At 42.9% G+C, this 27,246-nt stretch overlaps 1 protein-coding gene across 3 annotated transcripts in view; it reads left to right on the top strand.

Annotated features, from left to right (window-relative positions):
- Window positions 1–27,246, top strand: part of sorcs2 (sortilin-related VPS10 domain containing receptor 2) — a 729,701-nt gene that overhangs the window by 249,042 nt on the left and 453,413 nt on the right. For all 3 annotated transcript variants that reach the window (XM_072255908.1, XM_072255907.1, XM_072255909.1), the window contains exon 3: window positions 22,354–22,453. In XM_072255908.1, coding sequence (XP_072112009.1) covers window positions 22,354–22,453 — 100 coding nt within the window. The remainder of the gene's footprint in view (window positions 1–22,353; window positions 22,454–27,246) is intronic.

Here is a 27,246-nt window from a genome sequence, read left to right as displayed (position 1 = left end):
GAGCTATAATAGGCCAATAGTTCTTCTTTGTTAGTATATCACGAGCAATTGAGAAAGCAGAGTTGAAGTTATCCTCAGCATTATCCTCAGTTTTATCATGGTCTGATATTGGTACTGTGGCACAGCACCAAGGGAATAATGTCAGCTGCTCTGCGTTGGCACCAATGTGCTGTACTGTAGGGAACTTATTGATCAGAGAGCAATTCTACAAACAGCAAGGACTGAATGATGAGATTCCTTTCACCATTCCTTCCTAATTTGAGCTCTGATTTTAACTCATGACATGCTGGGGTAATTGGGTCGGACATTAATTAAACTCCTCATAATCTTCTTGGCATATAAAAAGTTAAAATTCGTTTCCTGCATGGGAAGTAGACTCACTAGAGGAATTCTTTACTAAACCTATTTTTTTTTACTCATTGATGGACTGTGGATTTGTATTATAATTGCCCTGAATTAAAAAGCTAAAAAGCATCTGTTATCTGGAAAACAATGAAGACAATCTTGTTTATTGAAAGTTCCTGCAGTCTCAGTAGCAGCGACTTGGAAGGTGATGGATGCAGGGATATTTCCTGAGGTGGTCTCTTGAATAGGTCATTGATTTATCACTGTGATGAACCAACACCATAAGAATATGAATGGGAACAGAAAAGTGAGTTGATTGTTCCACTAAAAGATTCACACAGCATCTAAAATGATGACACAATTTTTCATTGAATTAGTGAACACTGCCAATCATTTACATCTTAAAAACAAACCTCCATCCGATGTGTAGCCTCCTGGTAAGCCTCAGGCACGCTCAGCTCGCTCTCATGTAGGGGGAGCAGCCTTTGGCCCCGCCAAACTCTGTAATCGAGTTTGTGTGGATGCTGTGTGATGTACCCCATCACGCCAAATAACAGACAGTACCCCGTATGCAATGAAATGATTACACTTTATAGATCCTACTGGAACTATATAGTTAATAGAGATACAATATAAAAGGAAAATAAAAGGCACCAAACTTATCAAAGTTCAACTACTTCGTGCACAACCGTTGGAGCTCAATTAACGGAGTCTTCTTTCCACCATATGATCCCCTCCGACCTCCTCGGCCCGCTGCATGGGACCAACCACTGTGGTCGACCAGATGCTCCACACGAGTCTGTCCTCGTCTCCCCTCCTTGCCAAAGACCCTGGGCCTCGGACTCCCGCTTGGGGTCCGTTCCGTCGGCCATCTTACAGTATCGCGTCTCCTCTCTCTGTCCCCATCGCGCCATCTGCCCCAAAGCCCGCCAAAACAATAGCTTACAGACACACAAGATTGAAAAACATCTATACCAATTGGTTAGCAAATGAATACAATTCCCTTATCAGTAATTATAACCCAAACAAGCTGCTAGTGAGAGAACCACTGTCTCAGCAGTTAACATCACAGAGAAGCCATTTTTATTATAGCGTAACAAAGAAGCCATTTTTATTAGCCTTAGCAGTAACATAAAAGAAGAAACCCCTTACACATGCAAATAATTTAAATATCCAATTGGTGTCATGGGTAAAGGGAGATTACATTGTTTCTTGATTGAAAACTGAAACTAATCTGATATGAGTGTTTTCATTTCTGCCATACTCAAATATTGACTGAACTATGTAACATTTTGTGGAATGGTTGAACTTACAAAATTTCAAGTGTGTCTTTTTAGATCTTTTATTTCCATCTTTTTATTGTGTTATTTGTCTCTGTTACCTCCTCACACAACACTTCCCCAAACAAATATTTCCTTCCATTTTAATCTGGTCCTAACATATTGATGCAGCTATATAGAAGGCAAGACAGGGGCTATATTTCATTAGGAGTTTGAAGAGATTTGGTTTCTCACCTAAAACTTTCAAACTTCTGCATGTGTACAGTGGAGAGCAATCTGACTGGCTGCATCACTGTCTGGTATGGGGAGAGGGCTATTGCACAGGATTGAAGTAAGTTGCAGAAAGTTGTAAAATTATTCAGCTCCATCACGGGTACTAGCCTCCATGGTATCCAAGACATCTTCAAGGAGCAGTGCTCAGGAAAGTGCCATCCATCGTTAAGGTCCCAAACTTCCTAGGACATGCCCTCTTCTCACTGTTACTTCCGCCACCTCCTACGGGATCCCACCACCAAGCATATCTTTCCCTCCCGCCCCCCCGGCTTTCCGTAGGGATCGCTCCCTATGCGATTCCCTTGTCCATTCGTCCCCCCTATCTCCCTCCTGGCACTTATCCTTGTAATCGGAACAAGTGCTACACATGCCCTTACACTTCCTCCCTTACCACCATTCAGGGCCCCAGACAGTCCTTCCAGGTGAGGCGACACTTCACCTGTGAGTCGGCTGGGGTGATATACTGCGTCCAGTGCTCCCGATGTGGCCTTCTATATATTGGCAAGACCCGACGCAGACTGGGAGATCGTTTCGCTGAACACCTACGCTCTGTCCGCCAGAGAAAGCAGGATCTCCCAGTGGCCACACATTTTAATTCCACGTCCCATTCCCATTCTGATATGTCTATCCTCGGCCTCCTTTACTGTAAAGATGAAGCCACACTCAGGTTGGAGGAACAACACGTTATATTCCGTCTGGGTAGCCTCCAACCTGATGGCACGAACATTGACTTCTCAAACTTCCGCTAATGCTCCACCTCCCCCTCATACCCTATCCGTTATTTATTTATATACACACATTCTTTCTCTCACTCTCCTTTTTCTCCCTCTGTCCCTCTGACTATACCCCTTGCCCTCCTCTGGGTTCCCCCCCCTTTTCTTCTCCCTGGGCCTCCTGTCCCATGATCCTCTCATATCCCTTTTGCCAATCAACTGTCCAGCTCTTGGCTCCATCACTCCCCCTCCTGTCTTCTCCTATCATTTTGGATCTCCCCCTTCCCCTCCCACTTTCAAATCTCTTACTAGCTCTTCTTTCAGTTAGTCCTGACAAAGGGTCTCGGCCCGAAATATCGACTGTACTTCTACCTAGAGATGCTGACTGGCCTGCTGTGTTCACCAGCAACTTTGATGTGTGTTGCTTGTCTCACTGTTACCATCAGGTAGGAGGTACAGGACCCTGAAGGCACAGCTTTTCCCCTCTACCATCTGATGTCTAAATGGACATTGAACGCATGAACACTACCTCACTACTTGTTTCTTATTTCCTGCCGCAAAGTTAACAGATTTCACAACATATGCTGGTGCTATTGTTCTGTTTCTGACTTTGCTATCTTTCTGACTCTCTCTTCAGGAATTCACTACTCTTCCAATCACTTTTTGCTCAATCATTCACATACGCATTTTACTTCACAATGTTATATAATAATCAAGACTGGGTTCAACTAAATTGGAAATTCTCTTCAGTGTACAAAAAAATGAAGTTTTCCCTCAGTCTTTTCTGAAGACTGTGTTATGCTGCCTATGATATTGGTAGGTTGAAACTTTCATGCATAAAGTAGGCTTTTTGAAAGACTGCTTTGAAATATTTAAGGTCTGACTAAGTAGAGAGCATGATGGAGACTCTGGCCTGAAATTAACCCTGTTCACAACAGATAAGTTTGTGCTGATTCTAAGCTGTTCATTAAGTTCCAGTGTATAGTGCCATTAACATATTAAACAAGGTGTAAATAATGCAAAAAATATTAATGTGGAGATTTAAGGCAGGTAACCATGCACCAAGATATGGGATTTAACTCGTGGGTTAGAGAGAAAAAAATGGATGTTTGTAGAAGGAATGTTGGAGCCTAAAGCTGAAAAAGATGGAAGCCATTTATAAAGTAAAGGAAGTTGGGAAACATGTGGCCTGAACTGAAAGAAGGCATACAACTTTCAGGGTTGATGGGCCGAAGGAAATCACTGAGATAAGATGGGCTCAGTTCTGGAGGGATATGAACAGAGAATCAACGTTAGAACCTGAAGCAATGGTGAACAGGGAGCATTTAATGATCAGTGAACATAAGGTGCAGTGAAGAGAGAGTAGAATATCAATCTTGATGGTATGGAGATGGAGGACGAATCAGGGACCAGGAGATATTTAGAGAAGTCAGATTTGGAGGTGACAAATACATGGTTGAGACCAGTGGCAGGTTAACAGGACATGGTGGTTAATGATGTGTATTTAATGTTTCAATAATATTAGAGTAATATTGTAAATATATTGTTTGATTAAGCATTATTTGTTTAATTTAATATGGGTTCTAGGAAAAAATAAGTGAATGGTAAATGTCACCACACTGCCACATCATATGCTTAAAGTAAAAACAAATCTAAACATACAAGTTACAAAACTTAACAGTTAACATGGGAAACACAACAGCAGTTAACATCTTCTGCCACTAACCTCTATTTGACCTCATCTTCGATCAAGTGAAGCAAATGATGAAAGCAAATTTTTGTCCTAGAATGAATGACATAATAACATAACGTCAGTAACTATGACCATTTTGCATTTCATAGAGGTTAAAGGAAACCCTTTTGATGTTGGTTTGAAAGGAAATTATGGCAGAGTTTTGACATTAAAATAGAAAATGCCTGAACCGTTAACAATCTCATGGAAGAGAAGCAGCAGTGTGAAGTGTTTCAATAATAAACCAAACCGTCGCTCTATTTCCGCAGCCTGACCCAAAAGGTATTTTCAGCTTTTCCTATTTGTGTTCCCCAATGACCTTGGTTATCGTTCATTGAAGTTTTAATTTCCATTGCAAATTTGAAAGCTGCCATCATCTGTTCAAGCCCCATCTCAGTGTTTAGGCTTGACTGCTTTTTGAGGTTCAGCTGGATGTTTATCTAAAGTTAAATTGGCATTTCAAGTTTAAATGCAGGATTTAATTACTGGCTTGGCAGCAATATTTTCTTAGATCACAACCTGACAGCTGCTGGATGATTTCTTGTCCAGAATGATTGTTCAGTCTTAATTGCCTTTGTTAAACAGAAAATCGGTGCATCAGGTAAGCACACAAAATGGGGAGAGGAAGTAAGCCTGTGGTTAACATGTTTAATTGTTTTGAGTTTATCAATGTTGTAGAAAGCAGAATTACAACAGAAGGGAGGAAAAAGTAAGTAGACATTGTAGGAACACACATCAAAGTTGCTGGTGAACGCAGCAGGCCAGGCAGCATCTCTAGGAAGAGGTACAGTCGACATTTCGGGTCGAGACCCTTCGTCAGACATTGTAGGAAATGATTTTATTTTACAGTACGTTTTGGATGTCATCCCATGAACCCCATGCTTTGTCTATCAAATCTTCCTCACTGGTTTCAGAGAGCAACTAAACATCCTGCCCTGAGCCACTGACAGTGGTACAAGACAGCGAGAATGACTTTGATAAAACATTAAGCTAAAACCATGAGAGTAACTACCAAAGTTTGCTGAATACGTAAGCACAGATAGAAAAGTAAGCTGTGATAATTCTGCAGAAGAGCACAGCAAGTTGATAATGATACACCAGCTGGAGTACATTATGGAGAAATATGAGGTGATCCACTTTACTGGTTGGCATCTTTGTAGGCAGACGTTTGGGATTGAGGATGACTGGCTTTCTGTCCATTCTGAGGGTGGATAATGGATGTGCGTGTAGAGTCTTGTAAGGAGGTGGCCGTTCCAAGCATACGTAGCACACAATCTCGCATGTATGCAGGTGTACTTGCATGTCCAGTTCCAGGCACATGCACGCATTCGCTCGCGGTGAGCTTGCACTCTGTCATGGACACTTGCCCCTACTTAGAGCCCTTCTCAGATCTTCACAACCACCCACCCTGATCCCCTTTCTCAATTTCAGCAGGAATAATAGAAAAGCAGAACATTGTTCAAGTTGTAAATATTGAAAGTCATTGTTCAGAGAGACTGCTTATTCATAACATAGAATTAAGCTTTTGGCCCACTGAGACAATACCAGCAAGGCTATTAGTCTTCTCTCTATCCCGATTGCTTATTCTCTCACACCCATACTGATCAGCTTTTCTCTGCTATGGATAGGTAATGTGGAAGGAAACACACCCAGTCACAGGGGGAATTTGGAAATTCCACACAGATATCACATGTTCAGCATCAAACTCAGGTGCCTGGAGATGTGAGGTTACATCATGGACAAATGTGCCACTTGGCCACTTTCACAGGAAACGTAGAATGTTAGTGTGCTGCTACAGCGAGGACATCACCAAGGCCACACATGGTTTGTACATACCGGCTGTGTGGTGAAAAAGGCATAACAGCATCTCTTTCACCTCAGATGATGGAGGAAGTTTGGTATGGGCCCCCAAATCCTAAGAACTTTCTACAGGGACACAATTGAGAGCTTCCTGACTGGCTGCATCACTGCCTGGTATGGGAACTGTACCTTCTGCAGAGTGGTGTGGACAGCCCAGCACATCTGTAGTTTTGAACTTCCCATGACTCAGGACATTTACAAGGATAGGTGTGTAAAAAGGGCCCATAGGATCATTGGGGACCCAAGTCACCCCAACTACAATCTATTCCGTCTGCTACTATCTAGGAAATGGTACCACAGCATAAAAGCCAGGACCAACAGGCTCCAGGACAGCTTCTTCTACCAGGCCATCAGACTGATTAACTCGCGCTGATTTGAGTGTATTCCAGTGGTCCCCAACCTCCAGGCCGTGGACTGATACATTGTTGCGAAGAATGCAGTGGTTCAGCGGTAGCCGGGACGCACCCAGCACATCTTTAAGAAAAAAGCCGAAATAAACAAAATAAAAAAAATAAACAAGCTAATTAATTAGGTGCCGCTCAGCACGTAAATGTCGGCCCAGATCAGAGGTGACGCTATTGGAAATCGTCAGATGGTGACGAGGTGGTGTATTGGAGGAAGATAGAACAACTGGTTAAGTAGTGTTGCAGCAACAACCTTGTACTCAATGTCAGTAAGACCAAGGAAGTGACTGTGGGCTTCAGGAAGGAGAATTTGAGGGAACACACACCAGTCCTCATCGAGGGATCAGCAGTGGAAAGGGTGAGTAGTTTCAAGTTTCTGGGTGATCTATCCTGGGCCCAACATATTGGTGCAATTACAAAGAAAGCATGACAGTACCTATATTTTAGGAGTTTGAGACTTGATGTAACACAAGTCTCTAGTAAATTTCTACAAGAGATTTGCTCTGGCATTCCAACTGGTTGCCTCACCATCTGGTATGGAGGGGCCACTGCGCAGCAAGTTGTGAACTCAGCCACCTCCATCATGGACATCAGCCTCCCCAGCATCGAGGATGCCCTCAAAAGGTAATGCCTCAAAAAGGTGGCATCTCTCTCACCAAGGACATACTCTCTTCTCAAAGTCAAAAGTCAAAGTAAAAGTTGTTATCAGAGTATTTACAAGTCACCAAATACAACGCTGAGACTCTTTTTCTATGGGCATACTTAACATATCTATAGAACAGTAGCTGTAAACAGGATCAAAGAACAACAAACTGTGGAAAAGCAGATATAAATAAATAGCAATAAATAATGAGCATGAAATAACAAGATAAGAGTCCTTAAATGAGTGTACTTATTCCCTTTTGTTCAAGAGCCTGATGGTTTAGGGGCAGCAATTGTTCTTGAACCTGCTGGTACAAGTCCTGAGGCACTTGTAACTCATTGCTCTCATTGCTACCATCAAGACAAAAACATTTTAGGAACAGCTTCTTCCTCTCTGCCATCTGATTTCTGAATGGACAATGAACTTGTGTACACTACCTCAATTTCTTCTCTTTTTGTGTGACTTATTTAATATTTTTTCCAATATACACTTAATGTAATTTATATTTTTTCATTATTATGCATTTCAATGTAGTGCTGCTGCAAAACAACATATTTCATTGCCTAAGCCTGTGATATTAACCCAATTATGTTCCCAAATCTTGTCAGAAATGTGGAGTAGTTACGAATTCAGTACAGTGCCCTTTCCTAATTTTCTCTCAAGTATTTTACCTTGCCTGGATCTGGACCAGCTAGAAAAATGAGTGCAAATATGGCAGATGAAATTAAATGCAGGCCAGTGTGAGGTGTTGTGTGTTGGGAGCCTATTCAGGGTAGAACTTGCACGGTGAGCAGGAGGGTTCGAGGAGTATGGTGGAACAGAGGGATCTGGAAATACAGATACATAATTCCGTGAAAGTGGTGTCACAGATAGATAGGGTTGTGAAGAGAGCTTTTGGCACATTAGCCCACATAAGTAAAAATGTTCTATACTGGAGCAACGATGTTGAAGTTGTACAGGGTGAGGCCTAACTTGGAGCATTGGGTGACAGGTCTTGTCACCTCCCTCTAGGAAAGATATCAATAAGATTGAAAGAGTGCAGAGGAAATTTACAGAGATGTTCCAGGACTTGAGGACCTGAGTTATAGGGAAGAATTGAATAGGAGAGGATCTTATTCCCTAGAATGTAGGAGAATGAGGGGAGATTTGATAGAGGTGTACAAAATTATGAGGGTATAGATCGAGTAATGTGTGTATAGATCAAGTAAATGCAAGCAGGCTTTTTCCACTGAGGTTGGGTGAGACTATAACTAGAGGTCATGGATTAAGGGTGAAAGGTGGAATGTTTAAGGGGAATGTAGGGAACTCATGGCTTTGAGGGTGTGGAACGAGCTGCCAGAAGAATTGGTGGATGCAGGTTCGATTTCAACATTAAAGAGAAACTTGGATGGGTAAACAGATGGGAAGAGAATGGAGAACTATGGTTTGGAACTTGGCAGTTTGTCGTTTGGCATGAACTAGATGGATTGAATGGCCTGGTTCTGTGATGTAGTGTTTTGACTCTACGACTCTAATATACTTTATTCATAGTATATTACCACTATCTGCTATCTGCTTTTGTGTTGTTAGAAGTGTGTGTGTATGTTTATTTATGTAATCATCGATCCATCTGTACTAAAGGATTACAGTGAACTTTGTAGAATCTTTCCATTTCAAACATATCAGTCCTGCCGAGGGTTTGGTCCAAAACATTGACTGTACTGTTTTCCAGAGAAGCTGCCTGGCTTGCCGAGTTCCTCCAGCACTTTGTCTGTGTGTGTGTGTGTGTGTGTGTGTGTGTTGCTTGGATTTCCAGCACCTGCAGGTTTTCTCCTGTTTGATGTCAGTAGTTGTAGTGGCTTTCCTAAGCCCGCCGTGTTAGTTCAGAAGTTTTCAGTAGTTTTGGAGAATAGCATGATCAGATGAAAATCTCAGTCTTTTTCTCCAGCTGAAGTTCAGCAGGAGTTTCGGAGAAACCCAATGCAGAACTTTCAGGAATATACAAATGAATTAGGAACGCTTGGCTCCTTTCACCTGCTCTCTCTTAATTGTATGATGGCTGCTGTTATTTTGTTCCTAACTCCGCATTGCTGTCCTGCCCATGGTAACCTTCTTGCCCTCTGCTTTTAAAATGTTATCACTCTACTTCCATTGCCCCTTGAGAAGTGTGTGACAAAGACTAAGGATCCTCTGAGGCAGAAAATAAATTTCCTCATCTCTGTCCTAAACATGTGTTCCCTTAGATTAAATCCACTGTAAGAAGAAACATGCCCTCCACATCTATGATGCCTTTTGCAAAACCATGTTGGTTGCCCCTCAGGAGATGAATGTCTGCACGATGAGCATTCACACTATTTGGAATCAGACTTGCGGTCTCAATTTTTCAGGGGTTGCATAGAAATAAGGCCAAGCTTCATCTCCATCTGTTCACCATGTTATTGAGAAGATATCATAATGTTTAAAAACCACTAAAGGCCCTTTACTCTGTGACATTGGGTATTTAATCAGAGAAGAGAGAAGGCTAAACTGTGATTATTGAGATGTTGGAGATTCACAGAGAAATCCATGCTTTGAATGTGAAAACTATGGCCTCGGGAGTGAAAAAGATGAACGCTTTTTAATATCTGCAAAGATAATATTTCAAAGGAAAAGGCACTTGAAGCTTGCATGAGAAAATTGTGGCCAAGATTTTTGATTGAATTAGTGACAGACTTCAGCCATTATTGTCTAAAACTCAACCGCCCTGACTTGTGTGCATGTTTGGTTTAACATGAAGTTTCTGTCAGTGATTCAGCATTCCATCACAGGCTGCAGTTTTCTGCCTTTTCATCATAATCATTGAAAATCAGCTGATCTATTTGAATTTCTGATATTCATAATGCTGTCCCACTATAAAGTACTGGAAAATCTGAGCCTTTGTTACTGAAGGTAAAAGGGAGAATTTTAATATGGCCTATTAACCCATAATAATATTTTAGCAATGCAGCAAGTCTTAAAACAAACGGCATGTGAATGTATTGTCACTTGACAGGAGAAATTTAAAATGCAAGAGACTTTAAAGTTTTTGAAAAAGTTCTTGGTACTTCAAATTCTCTTTAATGCCAACAAGCTAGATCTCTGTTTTTCCGACTGACAACAAAGTGTGTCAGAAAGCAGAATGTACACGTCTCAATGTTGAATAGATCTTTGTGGGGAGCTTTCTTCAACATCACTGGCAAAGACCGTTGCTTTGTTATAGCCTGTAAATTCTGTCTCAGTTTGTCCTCCCTGCTTTCTGTCTAAGTACTGATTCTGTATATTTCTTCACCCCTATGGAGGTCAAAGAAAGATTCCATTCAAATTCATATTCTTTTATTTATCATATGTACATAAAAACAAGCAGTGAAATGTGTTAACAACCCACACCACCTGGGGGCAGTGTGCAAGTGTGGCTGCACATTCTGGCACCGATATAGCACACCCACCATGTTCACAAAGCACACTGCAACAACAAAACAACAACCACAATGCAAGCCCTTACCTCGCACGGGCGCACGCAGGCACAGCACACACAGTCCACTGGCCCCAGAACTGGCGGTAACCGGTTCTCCAGCCTCCAGAGGACTCAGACTCACAGACGTTGGGCCTTTGACTTCCCCGGTGGATTTGCAGAGACTCACCAACCTAGGCTTTGGCCATCAGGCCTCAACTCCTGGACTTCTGATTGACCTTTGGGCTTCGATCTTCGGTATGGACCCCAGGATCTCAGATGACAATGAAAGAGGACACCAAACTCCAGGCCTTGAACTCGGAACTGACCAATGGCTGGACTGCGAACGCTTCGATCTCTGGTCACCGGCTCTCGAGCCCACTTCCCTCAGAGAACTCTGATACCGGAACGTGCCAATACCTTGCTGACCTTGGGGTGGGGTACCATCCTTGTACTCTCTGGTCTGGCAGCCCAGTATGTAACCATGCATCTCCTTTATCACACATGCACATATCTGGCCTTAGAGGTCAGGCTGGAGTCCAGGCCTCTGCTGTGTTCAAGTTCCTCCATGTTCCAACAACAGGGTCACTTGAGAGGTCGTTAGGGGTTCCACGAGAGATTGTGATTTTAAAAAAATTGTTTTTTGAACTTCACACAACACACGATGCCAGTACTCGCAGTAGTGGGCAATGACCCAGCAGCTCTGTCAGCGATCTCAGCCAGTATGGCAGTACGCAGTCGCAATAGGACCGTGTTTATTTGTTTGAATTTATTCTCAGTTTTTGACGCGAGATAGGGGAGGCCATTGATAATTGGTAAGCACAGAAGGGAGGACGGTTGACTGATAATTGGCGAGCGCAAATTGCATGGAGGAGTCATGAGGATGATGGTAGGCTGATAATTGGTGATTGCTGTATCGCACAGAGGGGATGACGGTAGGCTGATAATTGGAGAGCGTTGTATCGCACAGAGGGGATGACGGTAGGCTGATAATTTGTGATTGCTGTATCGCACAGAGGGGATGACGGTAGGTTGATAATTGGTGAGTGTTGTATCACACAGAGGGGATGACGGTAGGCTGATAATTGGTGATTGCTGTATCGCACAGAGGAGATGACAATAGGCTGATAATTGGTGATTGCTGTATCACACAGAGGGGATGACGGTAGGCTGATAATTGGTGATTGCTGTATCACACAGAGGGGATGACGGTAGGCTGATAATTGGTGATTGCTGTATCGCACAGAGGGGATGACGGTAGGCTGATAATTGGTGATTGCTGTATCGCACAGAGGGGATGACGGTAGGCTGATAATTGGTGATTGCTGTATCGCACAGAGGGGATGACGGTAGGCTGATAATTGGAGAGCGTTGTATCGCACAGAGGGGATGACGGTAGGCTGATAATTGGTGATTGCTGTATCGCACAGAGGGGATGACGGTAGGTTGATAATTGGTGAGTGTTGTATCACACAGAGGGGATGACGGTAGGCTGATAATTGGTGATTGCTGTATCGCACAGAGGAGATGACAATAGGCTGATAATTGGTGATTGCTGTATCACACAGAGGGGATGACGGTAGGCTGATAATTGGTGATTGCTGTATCGCACAGAGGGGATGACGGTAGGCTGATAATTGGTGATTGCTGTATCGCACAGAGGGGATGACGGTAGGCTGATAATTGGTGATTGCTGTATCGCACAGAGGGGATGACGGTAGGCTGATAATTGGTGATTGCTGTATCGCACAGAGGGGATGACGGTAGGCTGATAATTGGTGATTGCTGTATCGCACAGAGGGGATGACGGTAGGTTGATAATTGGTGAGTGTTGTATCACACAGAGGGGATGACGGTAGGCTGATAATTGGTGATTGCTGTATCGCACAGAGGGGATGACGGTAGGCTGATAATTGGTGATTGCTGTATCGCACAGAGGGGATGACGGTAGGTTGATAATTGGTGAGTGTTGTATCACACAGAGGGGATGACGGTAGGCTGATAATTGGTGATTGCTGTATCGCACAGAGGGGATGACGGTAGGTTGATAATTGGTGAGTGTTGTATCACACAGAGGGGATGACGGTAGGCTGATAATTGGTGATTGCTGTATCACACAGAGGGGATGACGGTAGGCTGATAATTGGTGATTGCTGTATCGCACAGAGGGGATGACGGTAGGCTGATAATTGGTGATTGCTGTATCGCACAGAGGGGATGACGATAGGCTGATAATTGGAGAGCGTTGTATCGCACAGAGGGGATGACGGTAGGCTGATAATTGGAGAGCGTTGTATCACACAGAGGGGATGACGGTAGGCTGATAATTGGAGAGCGTTGTATCGCACAGAGGGGATGACGGTAGGCTGATAATTGGTGATTGCTGTATCGCACAGAGGGGATGACGGTAGGCTGATAATTGGAGAGCGTTGTATCACACAGAGGGGATGACGGTAGGCTGATAATTGGAGAGCGTTGTATCGCACAGAGGGGATGACGGTAGGCTGATAATTGGTGATTGCTGTATCGCACAGAGGGGATGACGGTAGGCTGATAATTGGTGAGCGTTGTATTGCACAGAGGGGATGACGGTAAGCTGATAATTGGTGATTGCTGTATCACACAGAGGGGATGACGGTGGGCTGATAATTGGTGATTGCTGTATCGCACAGAGAGGATGATGGTAGGCTGATAATTGGTGATTGCTGTATCACACAGAGGGGATGACGGTAGGCTGATAATTGGAGAGCGTTGTATCGCACAGAGGGGATGACGGTAGGCTGATAATTGGTGATTGCTGTATCGCACAGAGGAGATGACGGTAGGCTGATAATTGGAGAGCGTTGTATCGCACAGAGGGGATGGCGGTAGGCTGATAATTGGTGATTGCTGTATCGCACAGAGGGGATGGCGGTAGGCTGATAATTGGTGAGCGTTGTATCGCACAGAGAGGATGACGGTAGGCTGATAATTGGTGATTGCTGTATCGCACAGAGGGGATGGCGGTAGGCTGATAATTGGTGAGCGTTGTATCGCACAGAGAGGATGACGGTAGGCTGATAATTGGTGATTGCTGTATCGCACAGAGAGGATGATGGTAGGCTGATAATTGGTGATTGCTGTATCGCACAGAGGGGATGACGGTAGGCTGATAATTGGTGAGCGTTGTGTTGCACAGAGGGGATGACGGTAGGCTGATAATTGGTGATTGCTGTATCGCACAGAGGGGATGACGGTAGGCCGATAATTGGTGATTGCTGTATCGCACAGAGAGGATGATGGTAGGCTGATAATTGGTGATTGCTGTATCGCACAGAGAGGATGATGGTAGGCTGATAATTTGTGAGCGTTGTATCGCACAGAGGAGATGACGGTAAGCTGATAATTGGTGATTGCTGTATCGCACAGAGGGGATGACGGTAGGCTGATAATTGGTGATTGCTGTATCGCACAGAGGGGATGACGGTAGGCTGATAATTGGTGATTGCTGTATCACACAGAGGGGATGACGGTAGGCTGATAATTGGTGATTGCTGTATCGCACAGAGGGGATGACGGTAGGCTGATAATTGGAGAGCGTTGTATCGCACAGAGGGGATGATGGTAGGCTGATAATTGGTGATTGCTGTATCACACAGAGGGGATGACGGTAGGCTGATAATTGGTGATTGCTGTATCACACAGAGGGGATGACGGTAGGCTGATAATTGGTGATTGCTGTATCGCACAGAGGGGATGACGGTAGGCTGATAATTGGAGAGCGTTGTATCGCACAGAGGGGATGATGGTAGGCTGATAATTGGTGAGCGTTGTATTGCACAGAGGGGATGATGGTAGGCTGATAATTGGTGATTGCTGTATCGCACAGGGGAGATGACGATAGGCTGATAATTGGAGAGCGTTGTATCGCACAGAGGGGATGACGGTAGGCTGATAATTGGTGATTGCTGTATCACACAGAGGGGATGACGGTAGGCTGATAATTGGTGAGTGTTGTATCGCACAGAGGGGAGGATGGTAGGCTGATAATTGGTGAGTGTTGTATCGCACAGAGGGGATGATGGTAGGCTGATAATTGGTGATTGCTGTATCGCACAGAGGAGATGACGATAGGCTGATAATTGGAGAGCGTTGTATCGCACAGAGGGGATGATGGTAGGCTGATAATTGGTGAGCGTTGTATTGCACAGAGGGGATGATGGTAGGCTGATAATTGGTGATTGCTGTATCGCACAGAGGAGATGACGATAGGCTGATAATTGGAGAGCGTTGTATTGCACAGAGGGGATGATGGTAGGCTGATAATTGGTGAGCGTTGTACTGCACAGAGGGGATGACGGTAGGCTGATAATTGGTGATTGCTGTATCGCACAGAGGGGATGACGGTAGGCTGATAATTGGTGATTGCTGTATCGCACAGAGGATGACTGTAGGCTGATAATTGGAGAGCGTTGTGTCGCACAGAGGGGATGACGGTAGGCTGATAATTGGAGAGCGTTGTATCGCACAGAGGGGATGACGGTAGGCTGATAATTGGTGAGTGTTGTATTGCACAGAGGGGAGGATGGTAGGCTGATAATTGGTGAGTGTTGTATTGCACAGAGGGGATGACGGTAGGCTGATAATTGGTGAGTGTTGTATCACACAGAGGGGATGACGGTAGGTTGATAATTGGTGATTGCTGTATCGCACAGAGGGGATGACGGTAGGCTGATAATTGGTGATTGCTGTATCGCACAGAGGGGATGACGGTAGGCTGATAATTGGTGATTGCTTTATCGCACAGAGGGGATGACGGTAGGCTGATAATTGGAGAGCGTTGTATCGCACAGAGGGGATGACGGTAGGCTGATAATTGGTGATTGCTGTATCGCACAGAGGAGATGACGATAGGCTGATAATTGGAGAGCGTTGTATCGCACAGAGGGGATGGCGGTAGGCTGATAATTGGTGATTGCTGTATCGCACAGAGGGGATGACGGTAGGCTGATAATTGGTGATTGCTGTATCGCACAGAGGGGATGACGATAGGCTGATAATTGGTGATTGCTGTATCACACAGAGGGGATGACGGTAGGCTGATAATTGGTGATTGCTGTATCGCACAGAGGAGATGACGGTAGGCTGATAATTGGTGATTGCTGTATCGCACAGAGGGGATGACGGTAGGTTGATAATTGGTGAGTGTTGTATCACACAGAGGGGATGACGGTAGGCTGATAATTGGTGATTGCTGTATCGCACAGAGGGGATGACGGTAGGCTGATAATTGGAGAGCATTGTATCGCACAGAGGGGATGACGGTAGGCTGATAATTGGTGATTGCTGTATCGCACAGGGGAGATGACGATAGGCTGATAATTGGAGAGCGTTGTATCGCACAGAGGGGATGACGGTAGGCTGATAATTGGTGATTGCTGTATCACACAGAGGGGATGACGGTAGGCTGATAATTGGTGATTGCTGTATCACACAGAGGGGATGACGGTAGGCTGATAATTGGTGATTGCTGTATCGCACAGAGGAGATGACGGTAAGCTGATAATTGGTGATTGCTGTATCGCACAGAGGGGATGACGGTAGGTTGATAATTGGTGAGTGTTGTATCACACAGAGGGGATGACGGTAGGCTGATAATTGGTGATTGCTGTATCACACAGAGGGGATGACGGTAGGCTGATAATTGGTGATTGCTGTACCACACAGAGGGGATGACGGTAGGCTGATAATTGGTGATTGCTGTATCGCACAGAGGAGATGACGGTAAGCTGATAATTGGTGATTGCTGTATCGCACAGAGGGGATGACGGTAGGTTGATAATTGGTGAGTGTTGTATCACACAGAGGGGATGACGGTAGGCTGATAATTGGTGATTGCTGTATCGCACAGAGGGGATGACGGTAGGCTGATAATTGATGATTGCTGTATCGCACAGGGGAGATGACGATAGGCTGATAATTGGAGAGCGTTGTTTCGCACAGAGGGGATGACGGTAGGCTGATAATTGGAGAGCGTTGTATCGCACAGAGGGGAGGATGGTAGGCTGATAATTGGTGATTGCTGTATCGCACAGAGGGGATGACGGTAGGCTGATAATTGATGATTGCTGTATCGCACAGGGGAGATGACGATAGGCTGATAATTGGTGATTGCTGTATCACACAGAGGGGATGACGGTAGGCTGATAATTGGTGAGTGTTGTATCGCACAGAGGGGAGGATGGTAGGCTGATAATTGGTGATTGCTGTATCGCACAGAGGGGATGACGGTAGGCTGTTAATTGGTGATTGCTGTATCGCACAGAGGGGATGACGGTAGGCTGATAATTGGTGAGTGCTGTATTGCACGGAAGGAAGGAAGGTAGGCTGATAATTTAGTGAGCCCTGTATTGCACGGAGGGAAGGAAGGTAGGCTGATAATTTAGTGATCCCTGTATTGCACGGAGGGGAGGAAGGTAGGCTGATAATTGGTGAGTGTTGTAATGCACAAAGAGGAGGACTGTAGGCTAATAATTGGTGATCACTGTATTGCACGGAGGGAGGATGGCAGGCTAATGAGGCATGTGAAGTGCATTTTCTGAGCATTAAATGGACTTGCATGACTTGGGCTATGACGTCAGCCTCTCCAGAATTACCTCCCCCAACTTCTGACACGTTGCTGACTGACTTATGGGAGCAAACGAACTACTGGTGTAGTAGGAAATTGCAAGGGAATTGTCATTCTAAAGATGGTCCAGAGTGCCGATATTTAAGGAGGAGGTGTGAAATGGAAGAGGAGGATTGTAGGCCTAGGCATACAGACAATTCTGATAAGGTTAATGATGAAGAATTACAATCTTCTGAGTATAGGCGGGAGGAGAGAGAGCAGCGCGCCACGTGTGCACAGCCCTCCGGTGAAAAATGATATCGTATCCATTAAATAGGGGCCGTGGACAATTCTGATTTGATGGAGACGGACGTGAAAGCACAGGGGAACATCTGGAGAAATTTCTGAAACGCTCGTTCGCTGCTGTCGTTACTGCGTGTTTGGGAATCTTCCGGAGGGAAGGCCTCAAAGTTCTCGGCTTTGCCTGCTGTTGGCGACCGAGATTGAGGTCGAATCGTTCGGACAGAGATGGCGCTCAGTACTCAGTGTCGGAGAGCTGATTCGGAGGCTCGAAGTTTTCGGATGACTAGGAGACGGATTGTGGTCGGGCATGGCAGGGAGAGTTTTCCTTCCTTCTCCCGTCTGCGTGAGATGTGGGACACTTGAGAGACTTTGAACTTTTTACTGTGCTCATGGACTTCTTCATCAAGTTATGGTATTGTTGCACTGTTGTAACTATATGTTATAATTATGTGGTTTTGTCAGTTTTTTCAGTCTTGGTCTGTCCTGTGTTTTGAGATATCACACCAGAGGAAATACTGTATCATTTCTTAATGCATGAATTACTAAATGACAATAAAAGAGGACTGTCTGTCTTCATAATCTAAATTTCACTGCATTAGTGCAACAACAGACACAAAGAAGTCCATGTTTACAATGAAAGCTACTTATCAATGGGTTTTACATGGAATTGTGATCCAAGTTGTCTTATTCCATTGTGCCTGGTCTGTGGCAAACAACTTACAAATGTAGCAATGGCTCCCGGAAAATTAAAAAGACACAACTACAAATCAGAGCCATATGACACATAAATGTGCTGATTATTTTAAATGACCATTAGAATCCCAAAACAAACAGATTAAAGCTTTTGAAAATAAAGTCACAGTCAGTAAAATGTTTCAGGAAGCAAGTTATATAGTAGCTTTAAGACCAGTTCAAACTTGAGAATGTTTTTAAAAAACTGTGATAACCTAGAAAAGAACACACCAATCTCCTACTACATACAGAAATCCGGTGGCTTAGCAGAGGAAGAATTCTCAACAAGGTGTTTGTGCTGAAAGGTGAATTGCAGAAGTACTTTCAAGAAAATAATATGCCAAATTTTGCTCAGTGTTTTGAAGATGAAGAAAGGCTGCAGAAACTAGCCTACTTAACAGCTATTTTTTCATCATATGAAGCAGTTGAACAAGTCTCTGCAAGGCCCTGGAGAAAATATTTTGACTTCAAGTGACAAAATTCTTGGATTTAAAAGGAAACTGAATCCTTGGGAAAAAATCGTGTTGCAAAAGGAAATCTTAAAATGTTTCCACTGCTGTTTGGGCTTGAGAGTGAGGAAAGATATCAGAAAGTCTCAAATCTTATTGAAAACCACCTGGAAGAACTATAGAACAAAATTCCTCCCTTTCAACACAAGTGTATGACTGGGCGAGGGACCCTTTTCTCTGAATTGTCTGCTCAGCCTGAGAACTTGACTTTGAGAGAAGAGGAAGAACTTTGTGAGTTGCAGTCTGATCATGCACTCAAGATGAAATTACCTGACCTGACCTGGACAAGTTCTGGATTTCTGTGAAAGAAGAGTATCCTGCCATTCATAGGAAAGCAATGAACAGTTTGCTGCAATTTTCAACTTGCATGTGTGCTCAAACTTTTTCTTGTTTAACAACCATCAGGAGCAAGGATAGAAATCATTTCATTTCAGTTGAAGATGAAATCCATGTGTGTTTATCTCAAGTTCTACCCAGAATTGAGAAACTTATTGTTTGCCTTATTAGTTTTAAAAACTTATGGAAGGGAAAGAGAGATCTTTTTTCAAGAAAGTTGGTTAAAAATTCATCCTCTATTCAAAAAAGCATTGATGATTATTTTTGGATTATTATATCTCCAACTTACTGATCACGCTGAAGTACCTTGAGCTATAGATGTAATAATTTTTACACAGGAGTTCCCTGAGACCTGATCAAGGGTTCCTCCAGGACAAAAAGGTTGAGAAAGGCTGTCCTAGACCCTAACCTGACCCCTAACTCCCCCTAATAATCAACTCCCCTAATAATCAATTAACTTCCATAATTGATTATGGAAGGTTGAGGCGACATGGTAACATAATGCTTAGCAGACCACTTTACAATACCAATGATCTGGGTTCATTTCTCTCCCACTGTCTGTAATGAGTTTGTATGTTCTCCATGTGATCATGTGGGTTTCCTCCAGGTGCTCCAGGTCCCACAGTCCAAAGACGTACCAGTTGGTAGGTTAATTGTGGAGTGATTAGGCTAGTGTTATTATGATTATGAGGGCACGCAGTCCTTTTTATTGTCATTTAATAATTCATGCATTAAGAAATGATACAATGTTTTTCCAGAATGATAATCACGGAAACACATGACAAACTGACTTAAAAACTAACAAAAACCACATAATTATAACATATAGTTACAACAGTGCAAAGCAATACCGTAATTTGATAAGAACAGACCATGGCACGGTAAAAGTCTCAAAGTCTCTCGAAAGTCCCATCATCTCACGCAGACGGTAAACCTCCGGCGCCGCCAACTTGCCGATGCAGCATCCTGGAAGCATCCAACCACAGTCTGACTCTGAGTCCGTCCGAAAACTCCGAGCCTCCGACCAGCTCTCTGACACCAAGCACCGAACACCATCTCTGCCGAGCGCTTCGACCCCGACTCCAGCAATAGGCAAGGCCAAGGATTTGGGGCCTTCGTCTCCGGAGATTCTCAATTGCACAGTAACAGCGGCAGCGAAGCAGGCATTTCAGAAGTTACTCCAGGTGTTCCTCCGTGCTTCTCACGGCTGTCTCCATCAAATCTGGATTGTGCACGGCCTCCTAGTTACACATACGATATTCATTCGGAACGGCCGTGCACGCTGTGTCGCACTGCCATCTTCTCCTCCCTCCGGTTAAATCAGAGGATTGCTGGATGGTGTGGCTCCCTATTCTGTTCTGTGTCAATATAAATAAATAGTGTTTGGAAAATTTGCACATAATTAGATGGCACTTTTTGCAGTCCCAACCTGTGCTGTAATGTGGGAAGTGCAATCAAAGGTTTTCATATACTCTAAAACTGTTCAGAAATTGATATGATCTTGAATCTAGATATTCTGGTAGATACCCGGCACCTGCACTGTTAAATCTGAACCCCTTCTCCCGAGACTAGACTCTCTTTTACCGGTCTGCTGCTTGAATAATTGAGTGAGGTTGAAAAGTAGCTTGCTGACCGGGAGTCTGTGTGGATGTTGCTGGAACAAAGCTAACAGACCACCAGTATGAAAGTGGATTCAGTTTGGACTGGGAATCCTTTTGTCATAGATTGGAGTCAGATTGTCTGCTGTTCTTGATGACAACCCTTTGTATTTCTGTGCTCCAGCCTTTCGGTAGGTTATCACAGTAGGGGTGAACAGAGTATGTTCTGTAATATAATGCTACAGATTTTGCTGCCAAAAGAATGAGTTTAATTGTGCTTCTCATTCTTGACTGTAAATCATACAGCAGTGTGATGAGGAAGGACAGACTCTGAATTGTCAATCACCAAATAAATTGCAAGTTGGGATAATCGCCGGTTTTGAGAGGCAAAATCTGTTCTACTTTATTCTCACAAAAACAGCAGATTATCCTTAATTTTCCCATAAGGATCGTAAATTTATTGCAATTGTACATTATTGCCAATTACATCTGACACAGAATGTTAGGGTTAACAGAATAAGTATCATTTTAATCAGGAGTTTTAGGTTTCTGCAATTCAATCTCCCTCTTGGGTACAGAAGGGGAATTGTAGAAATGATGCCCTGGATCCTATAGGTAGTAACATGACTTGAAGTTATTAATATTTATAGAATAATGTTTATGTGTTGTTTTACTTCTCTCTGTCTCTTATCTATTTTCTTTATAATTTTCTCAGTTTTAGTCCAGCCTTTTAACTTTTCCCTCATATTTTTTTCAAATTTTGCTAGTTAAAGCCTGCTGGTCCTTCACTTTCCTAGTATGCATTATCCATTAGGAACTCACACATGTAATACTTTGCATGGCAAAATCCTGTCCTGCTGATGTGTTTGAGAAGCCGTATAACTGATTGGATAGGGTAGAGCAGGGGCCAGCTCTTTGACTGCTAAGGCCCTAAACTTTCAATTCCTTCCTGAAACACAATATCGCCTCCTTCATTTTAAAATCCATTTCCCTTGAGCCGTTCTTGTTGTGTCTTTGGACGTTTTTCTAATTTGGAGGAGCAGGTTGTTGCTATTACTGTATTTGTAAGTAATATTTGTCCGAAGTGTCACTGAAGCACACTCGTAGGGGACTGTTCTATTTGCCATGCCTTGCACAATATGGCAATTCATTAATTCTTTATTTGCTGTAACTAAAGATTGGAAGCACACTAATGCCACCATTAATGAGGACAATGTGCTGGTGAATCTGGTAAAGTCGCTGTGTCAGACCTCCAGCAACCTGACCACCAGAGGTGTCAGTGGACGATTTTCATATTCCCCTGTGACTGCGTGGCCTTTCTCTGCGTGCTGCATCTTCCTCCAGCATCTCAGAAATATCCCAATGATGTACTTGTTGGTGGGTTCATTAGCCATTCTGCATTGTCCTTCGTTTATAGTTAAGGGATTAATATGAATGAGGTAAGAATAAAAAGAGTTCAGTACAGGATTGGCATAAAAGGCATGCTCAGTGGTTAGGGCAGACTAAATGTGCCTGGATGGCCTGCTTTCATGCTGTGTGACTCTATTTCCATTAAATCTAATTGATCATTGCTTTCTTATTTTGTTGGCAGGTCCTCAGATTATGGAACTACCTATATAAAACTGAACTTGCAGTCTGGCACCACCAACATAATTACCAATTTCTACATTTGCCCTGCCAACAAGAAGAAGGTATGTGCAAACTGGACTGTGAAAATGGGATGTAGAAAACGGAAGAGTGGGGTTGTACCGGCTGGCCATTTTAAAGACTGGGAATGCCCACAATGTAATTTATTAGAAGTTGTTTGCTGTTTAATATTGCTGCTGCACTTTCCATGCATTTGACACAACGCAACAGGGAAACTAAAGCCAGATCACAAGAGATTTCTCAAGCAGATGTTACTGTTTCACTTTGCATAAATAATTGGTCTATTTTTCTTCAGCTTTTTCTTTGTCCAATGGTTGACATGACAGCGACCAGCATAAAGTCTATTCCTTGTCTAAAGATCTTTCTTTCTCTTATGATTGTCGAAAAGAGAAAATTAGGTAGAAGGAAGAAACTATTTTAAAATTCACAAAATCAGGCATAAAATTAGATCCAGTGTCAGGGTAACATTAAGCCAGTACTACTCCAGAAAGTTGACAAGCCGACACAGGTTCATATGGTATGTTCCAGCCTGTAATTAGTAAAGAAAAAATACTGTTGATAGATTCTTTATGTGCATTGAACAAATTGGTATGCTGGTTCCTGTTTGAAAAGCTTAAGGTTTAGTGTAAAATTGCACATATTTCTTTCAGTTTTTCCAAAACATCTGGAGTATTATCGTTTGAAATAGCAGAACAGCATAATCATCTGCTATATAACAGCTTTTTTACTGATTTCCAGATTTTCTTTGTTCTGTTAGACTTTTATGCTAGAACCTGTTAGCTCAGTCTTTAAACTAAAAATATCTGCATTTTGAATATTATCAAATTGTAGCAGGGCAATATTTTAGTCCTGCTTCATTCATTCAAAAAAGGTGTCCAGTCGATCAAACAAACACCACCAAATTGTGTTTTGTTTATTAGCATGTGTAAGGCAGTTCAAGGTTATTTCAATGATATGACTACATCAGTTTGACAGATTTGTGCAAAATAATTGCTTGAATGGTATTTTCCAGCCTTGTTCTATGTCATTTTCAGTGGAATTGATAACCCAGCCTTCTGAGTTGTCCCTCAGGCCATATGATGTTCATACAACATTTTCATAACTGGCTTTTATACATGTTCAGTCTTCTCTTGCAAACAAGACAAAATCCCCTAAATTCAGTGATTTTGCAAAATGCTATTAGCTTCAACTGTGTAGCTTTGGGCACTGTTTAAAATTGGGAGAGAGAGCTTATAACATTTAGTCACATCAAATGAGAAAATGTAATATTTTTAAGCGTTGAGAAGCTGTTCGAGACAGGATTCATCTTCAAATGGCTGTCCATCTATAAGTATGGGGAAATATATTATTCTTGCACAATAATATGATTTGTAGTGGCGTTGCTCAGAAGCGGAGTCATTGTGTCAAAGTAACTGTCATCGCCGATAATTGAATAAATAAAAACAGTGACTGGGCCAGAGCACATGCACTCTTATGGCTCAAGTGTTTTTTTTATTTTACTGTGCACAAGGAGAAAAACATGGGTCCCTGCCACCTATACTGTTCTGAGGTCTAAACAGAAAACTTCTATTTTTATACAGAATTGGCTTATTAGTTATCAATATTGGTCGTTTGTAAATTGTATGTGTTTGAATTCTTTATACACAAGCTCAGACTCCATTCACAATAGAGGTGTTAAAGTCGATCCAAACTTCAAGTGGACAACCGATGACATTTTGAAGTTAGTTGAAGACAATAGAGCCTGAGTCGTTGGGTATCTTTCACATCCTTCTGCTATCTTGTCTGTCTCTGGCACCTCCTATTGTGTAAAGGGGGTGCAATGTTTTTGAAAGCCCTGTCTGGAAAAGTCTCAGTACAGTGCTTTTCTTGTCTGGTTTGTGTACACCCTGTCACAGCCAACCCAGTCTATAATAAGCAGAAGTGTCTCCGATGGTCTCACTTCAAAAGCCTCACATGACTACAACTGCCCCAGGGTACTCTTGTTTTAATGTTTGCCTTACTACAACTACCACAACTATTTTGAAGTCAACTTCAAAAAAACAAATTAAGTTTTTTTTTAATTTAGCCATACCTCCATCATAAAGTACAAAAAACCCACTAGATTTCTGTCTGTTCCTCATTATCCCTTGCATCAAGAAACCAAACCTTGACCACCTTGTTGGTCCATCTTCCACTACCCCCTCTCTGAATTCCTTGAATGTGATGTAACTTCCCAAATTTGTGTCCATCTTTCCTGATAAACGTGGGTTTGAATTTCCCTATTTGCCCTAGTACAGAAATGAAGCAGCACAATGTCATCTAATTGCTTAACCCTCTTGTGTATTTCGGATCAGGCTGCATTGGTGTACAGCCATCTTATCCCATTGTTACCCACCACTGGGCAAACAGCAACAATTGCTTTTTTGTCCTGTGCCAGGATCTGTTTTTTGCCCCTTCTACTTGCTGTACAGCATGGTCATCTAGCATTATGGTGGCAGTTTCCTCATGTATTCTGATGACTCCCAACTAATCTTTTGATGATTACTTTGTTGTTGATTCCTCAGCTACCTCCATATGATTAAATTCTTTGTCTAACACCTAATTCGGGAAGAGCTGAAGTTTCAGCTCAGAGGACTGAAAGCATCATCTTCAAACCTCAGTTCAAACTCCATTCCTTGCAACTGATCTCATTTATTTTTGTGTAGTTGTTTGAGACTAGGCTGTTCACAACCTCTGTTATATTTCACCTTACAGTCCTGCAGCATGGAAACAAGCTGTTTGGCCCAGCCTGTCCAGTGGGGACTCGTCCATATAAATCTACTCTTCCAGCACTTCCCTGATAGCCTTCTATGAATCGATGTTTCAAGTGCTCTTCCAGATAGCTCTTACATATTGCTAGGACAACTTCTTTCAATATATTCCAAGTTGTCATCACTCTCTGGGTAGAAAAGGTCTCAGACCATTTCTCTGTGTAATTAAACCCTTCCTTTGGAGGTTCATCTAGATCAGGGAAGCTCCAAATTCTCTCTTTTGGAATCCAGCACCAATCTGATTTTCCCAGTCTACCTGCATATTGAAGTCCCCCATGACGATCATACCATTGCCCTTATTACATGCCTTTTCTATTTCCTATTGAAATTTGTATCTCACATCCTGGCTACTATTTGGGGACCTGTACATAACTCCCGTCAGGGTCTTTTTTATCCTTGCAATTTCTTAACTTTCATATGGTTAAAAATATCTGCCAGGTAAGGCAACCCATGAATACAATCCCTTTTTTTTCATACTGTTCCAACAGTGGGTTTTATTCTTCTTTCAGTATTTCAATATTTTGTGTGGTTTTTAAATAATTTGTTTGATAAACTTGCAAAGAAATAAATAATCTGTATGTTAAATGGAGTAAGATACTCAAGAAATTTGTATGCTAAGTAAATACAATGAGGTGGATTTTACAATTTGCCTGAAGTTTTAACACTTCTAATGGCTTTTAGATACTCAGATAGACACAAAGATTACAGCTGTAACTTGGGCTTGGTGTTCTTCCTGGAATTCAGCTGTTGTTCATGGAGTCGCATGGTATTACAAAAAACTGTGCAGCCGTAGAACCATCGGACCACAGAACCATAGAACATCACAGCACAGAAACAGGTCTTTTGGCCCTTCTTGGCTGTGCTGAACCATTTTTCTGCCTAGTCCCACTGACCTGCACCTGGACCAAATCCCTCCATTCACACCTCATCCATGTACCTGTCCAAGTTTTTCTCAAATATTAAAAGTGAGCCCGCATTTACCACTTCACCTGGCAGCTCATTCCACACTCCCACCACTCTCTGTGTGAAGAAGCCCCCCCCTCCTAATGTTCCCTTTAAACTTTTCCCTCTTCACCCTTAACCCATGTCCTCTTTTTTTTCTCCCCGGCCTCAGTGAAAAAAGCCTGCTTGCATTCACTCTATCTATACCCATCATAATTTTATATACCTCTATCAAATCTCCCTTTATTCTTCTACGCTCCAGGGAATAAAGTGCTAATCTGTTCAACCTTTCTCAGTAACTGAGTTTCTCAAGTCCCGGCAACATCCTTGTAAACCTTCCCTGCACCCTTTCAACCTTATTAATATCCTTCCTGTAATTTGGTGACCAAAACTGAACACAATACTCCAAATTCGGCCTCACCAATGCCTTATACAACCTCACCATAACATTCCAACTCTTATACTCAATACTTTGATTTATAAAGGCCAATGTACCAAAAGTTCTCTTTACGACCCTATCTACCTGTGACACCACTTTTAGGGAATTTTGTATCTGTATCCCCAGATCCCTCTGTTCCACTGCACTCCTCAGTGCCCTACCATTTGTATGTTCTACCTTGGTTTGTCCTTCCAACGTGCAATACCTCACACTTGTCTGTATTAAACTCCATCTGCCATTTTTCAGCCCATTTTTCCAGCTGGTCCAAATTCCTCTGCAAACTTTGAAAACATTCCTCACTGTCCACTACACCTCCAATCTTTGTATCATCAGCAAATCTGCTGATCCAATTTATCACATTATCATCCAGATCATTGATATAGATGACAAATAACAATGGACCCAGCACTGATCCCTGTGGCACACCACTAGTCACAGGCCTCCATTCAGAGAAGCAATTCTCTACCACCACTCTTTGGCTTCTTCCATTGAGTCAATGTCTAATCCAATTTACTACCTCTCCATGTATACATAGCGACTGAATCTTCCCTAACTAACCTCCCATGCGGGACCTTGTTAAAAGCCTTACTGAAGTCCATGTAGACAACATCCACTGCCTTCACTTCATCCACTTTCCTGGTAACCTCCTCGAAAAACTCTAATAGAT

Source organism: Mobula birostris, chromosome 4, assembly GCF_030028105.1.
Source record: "Mobula birostris isolate sMobBir1 chromosome 4, sMobBir1.hap1, whole genome shotgun sequence".
Taxonomy (NCBI): Eukaryota; Metazoa; Chordata; class Chondrichthyes; order Myliobatiformes; family Myliobatidae; genus Mobula; species Mobula birostris.
Note: the sequence above shows the minus strand (reverse complement) of the source record. Positions and strands in the feature narration are given on the sequence as shown.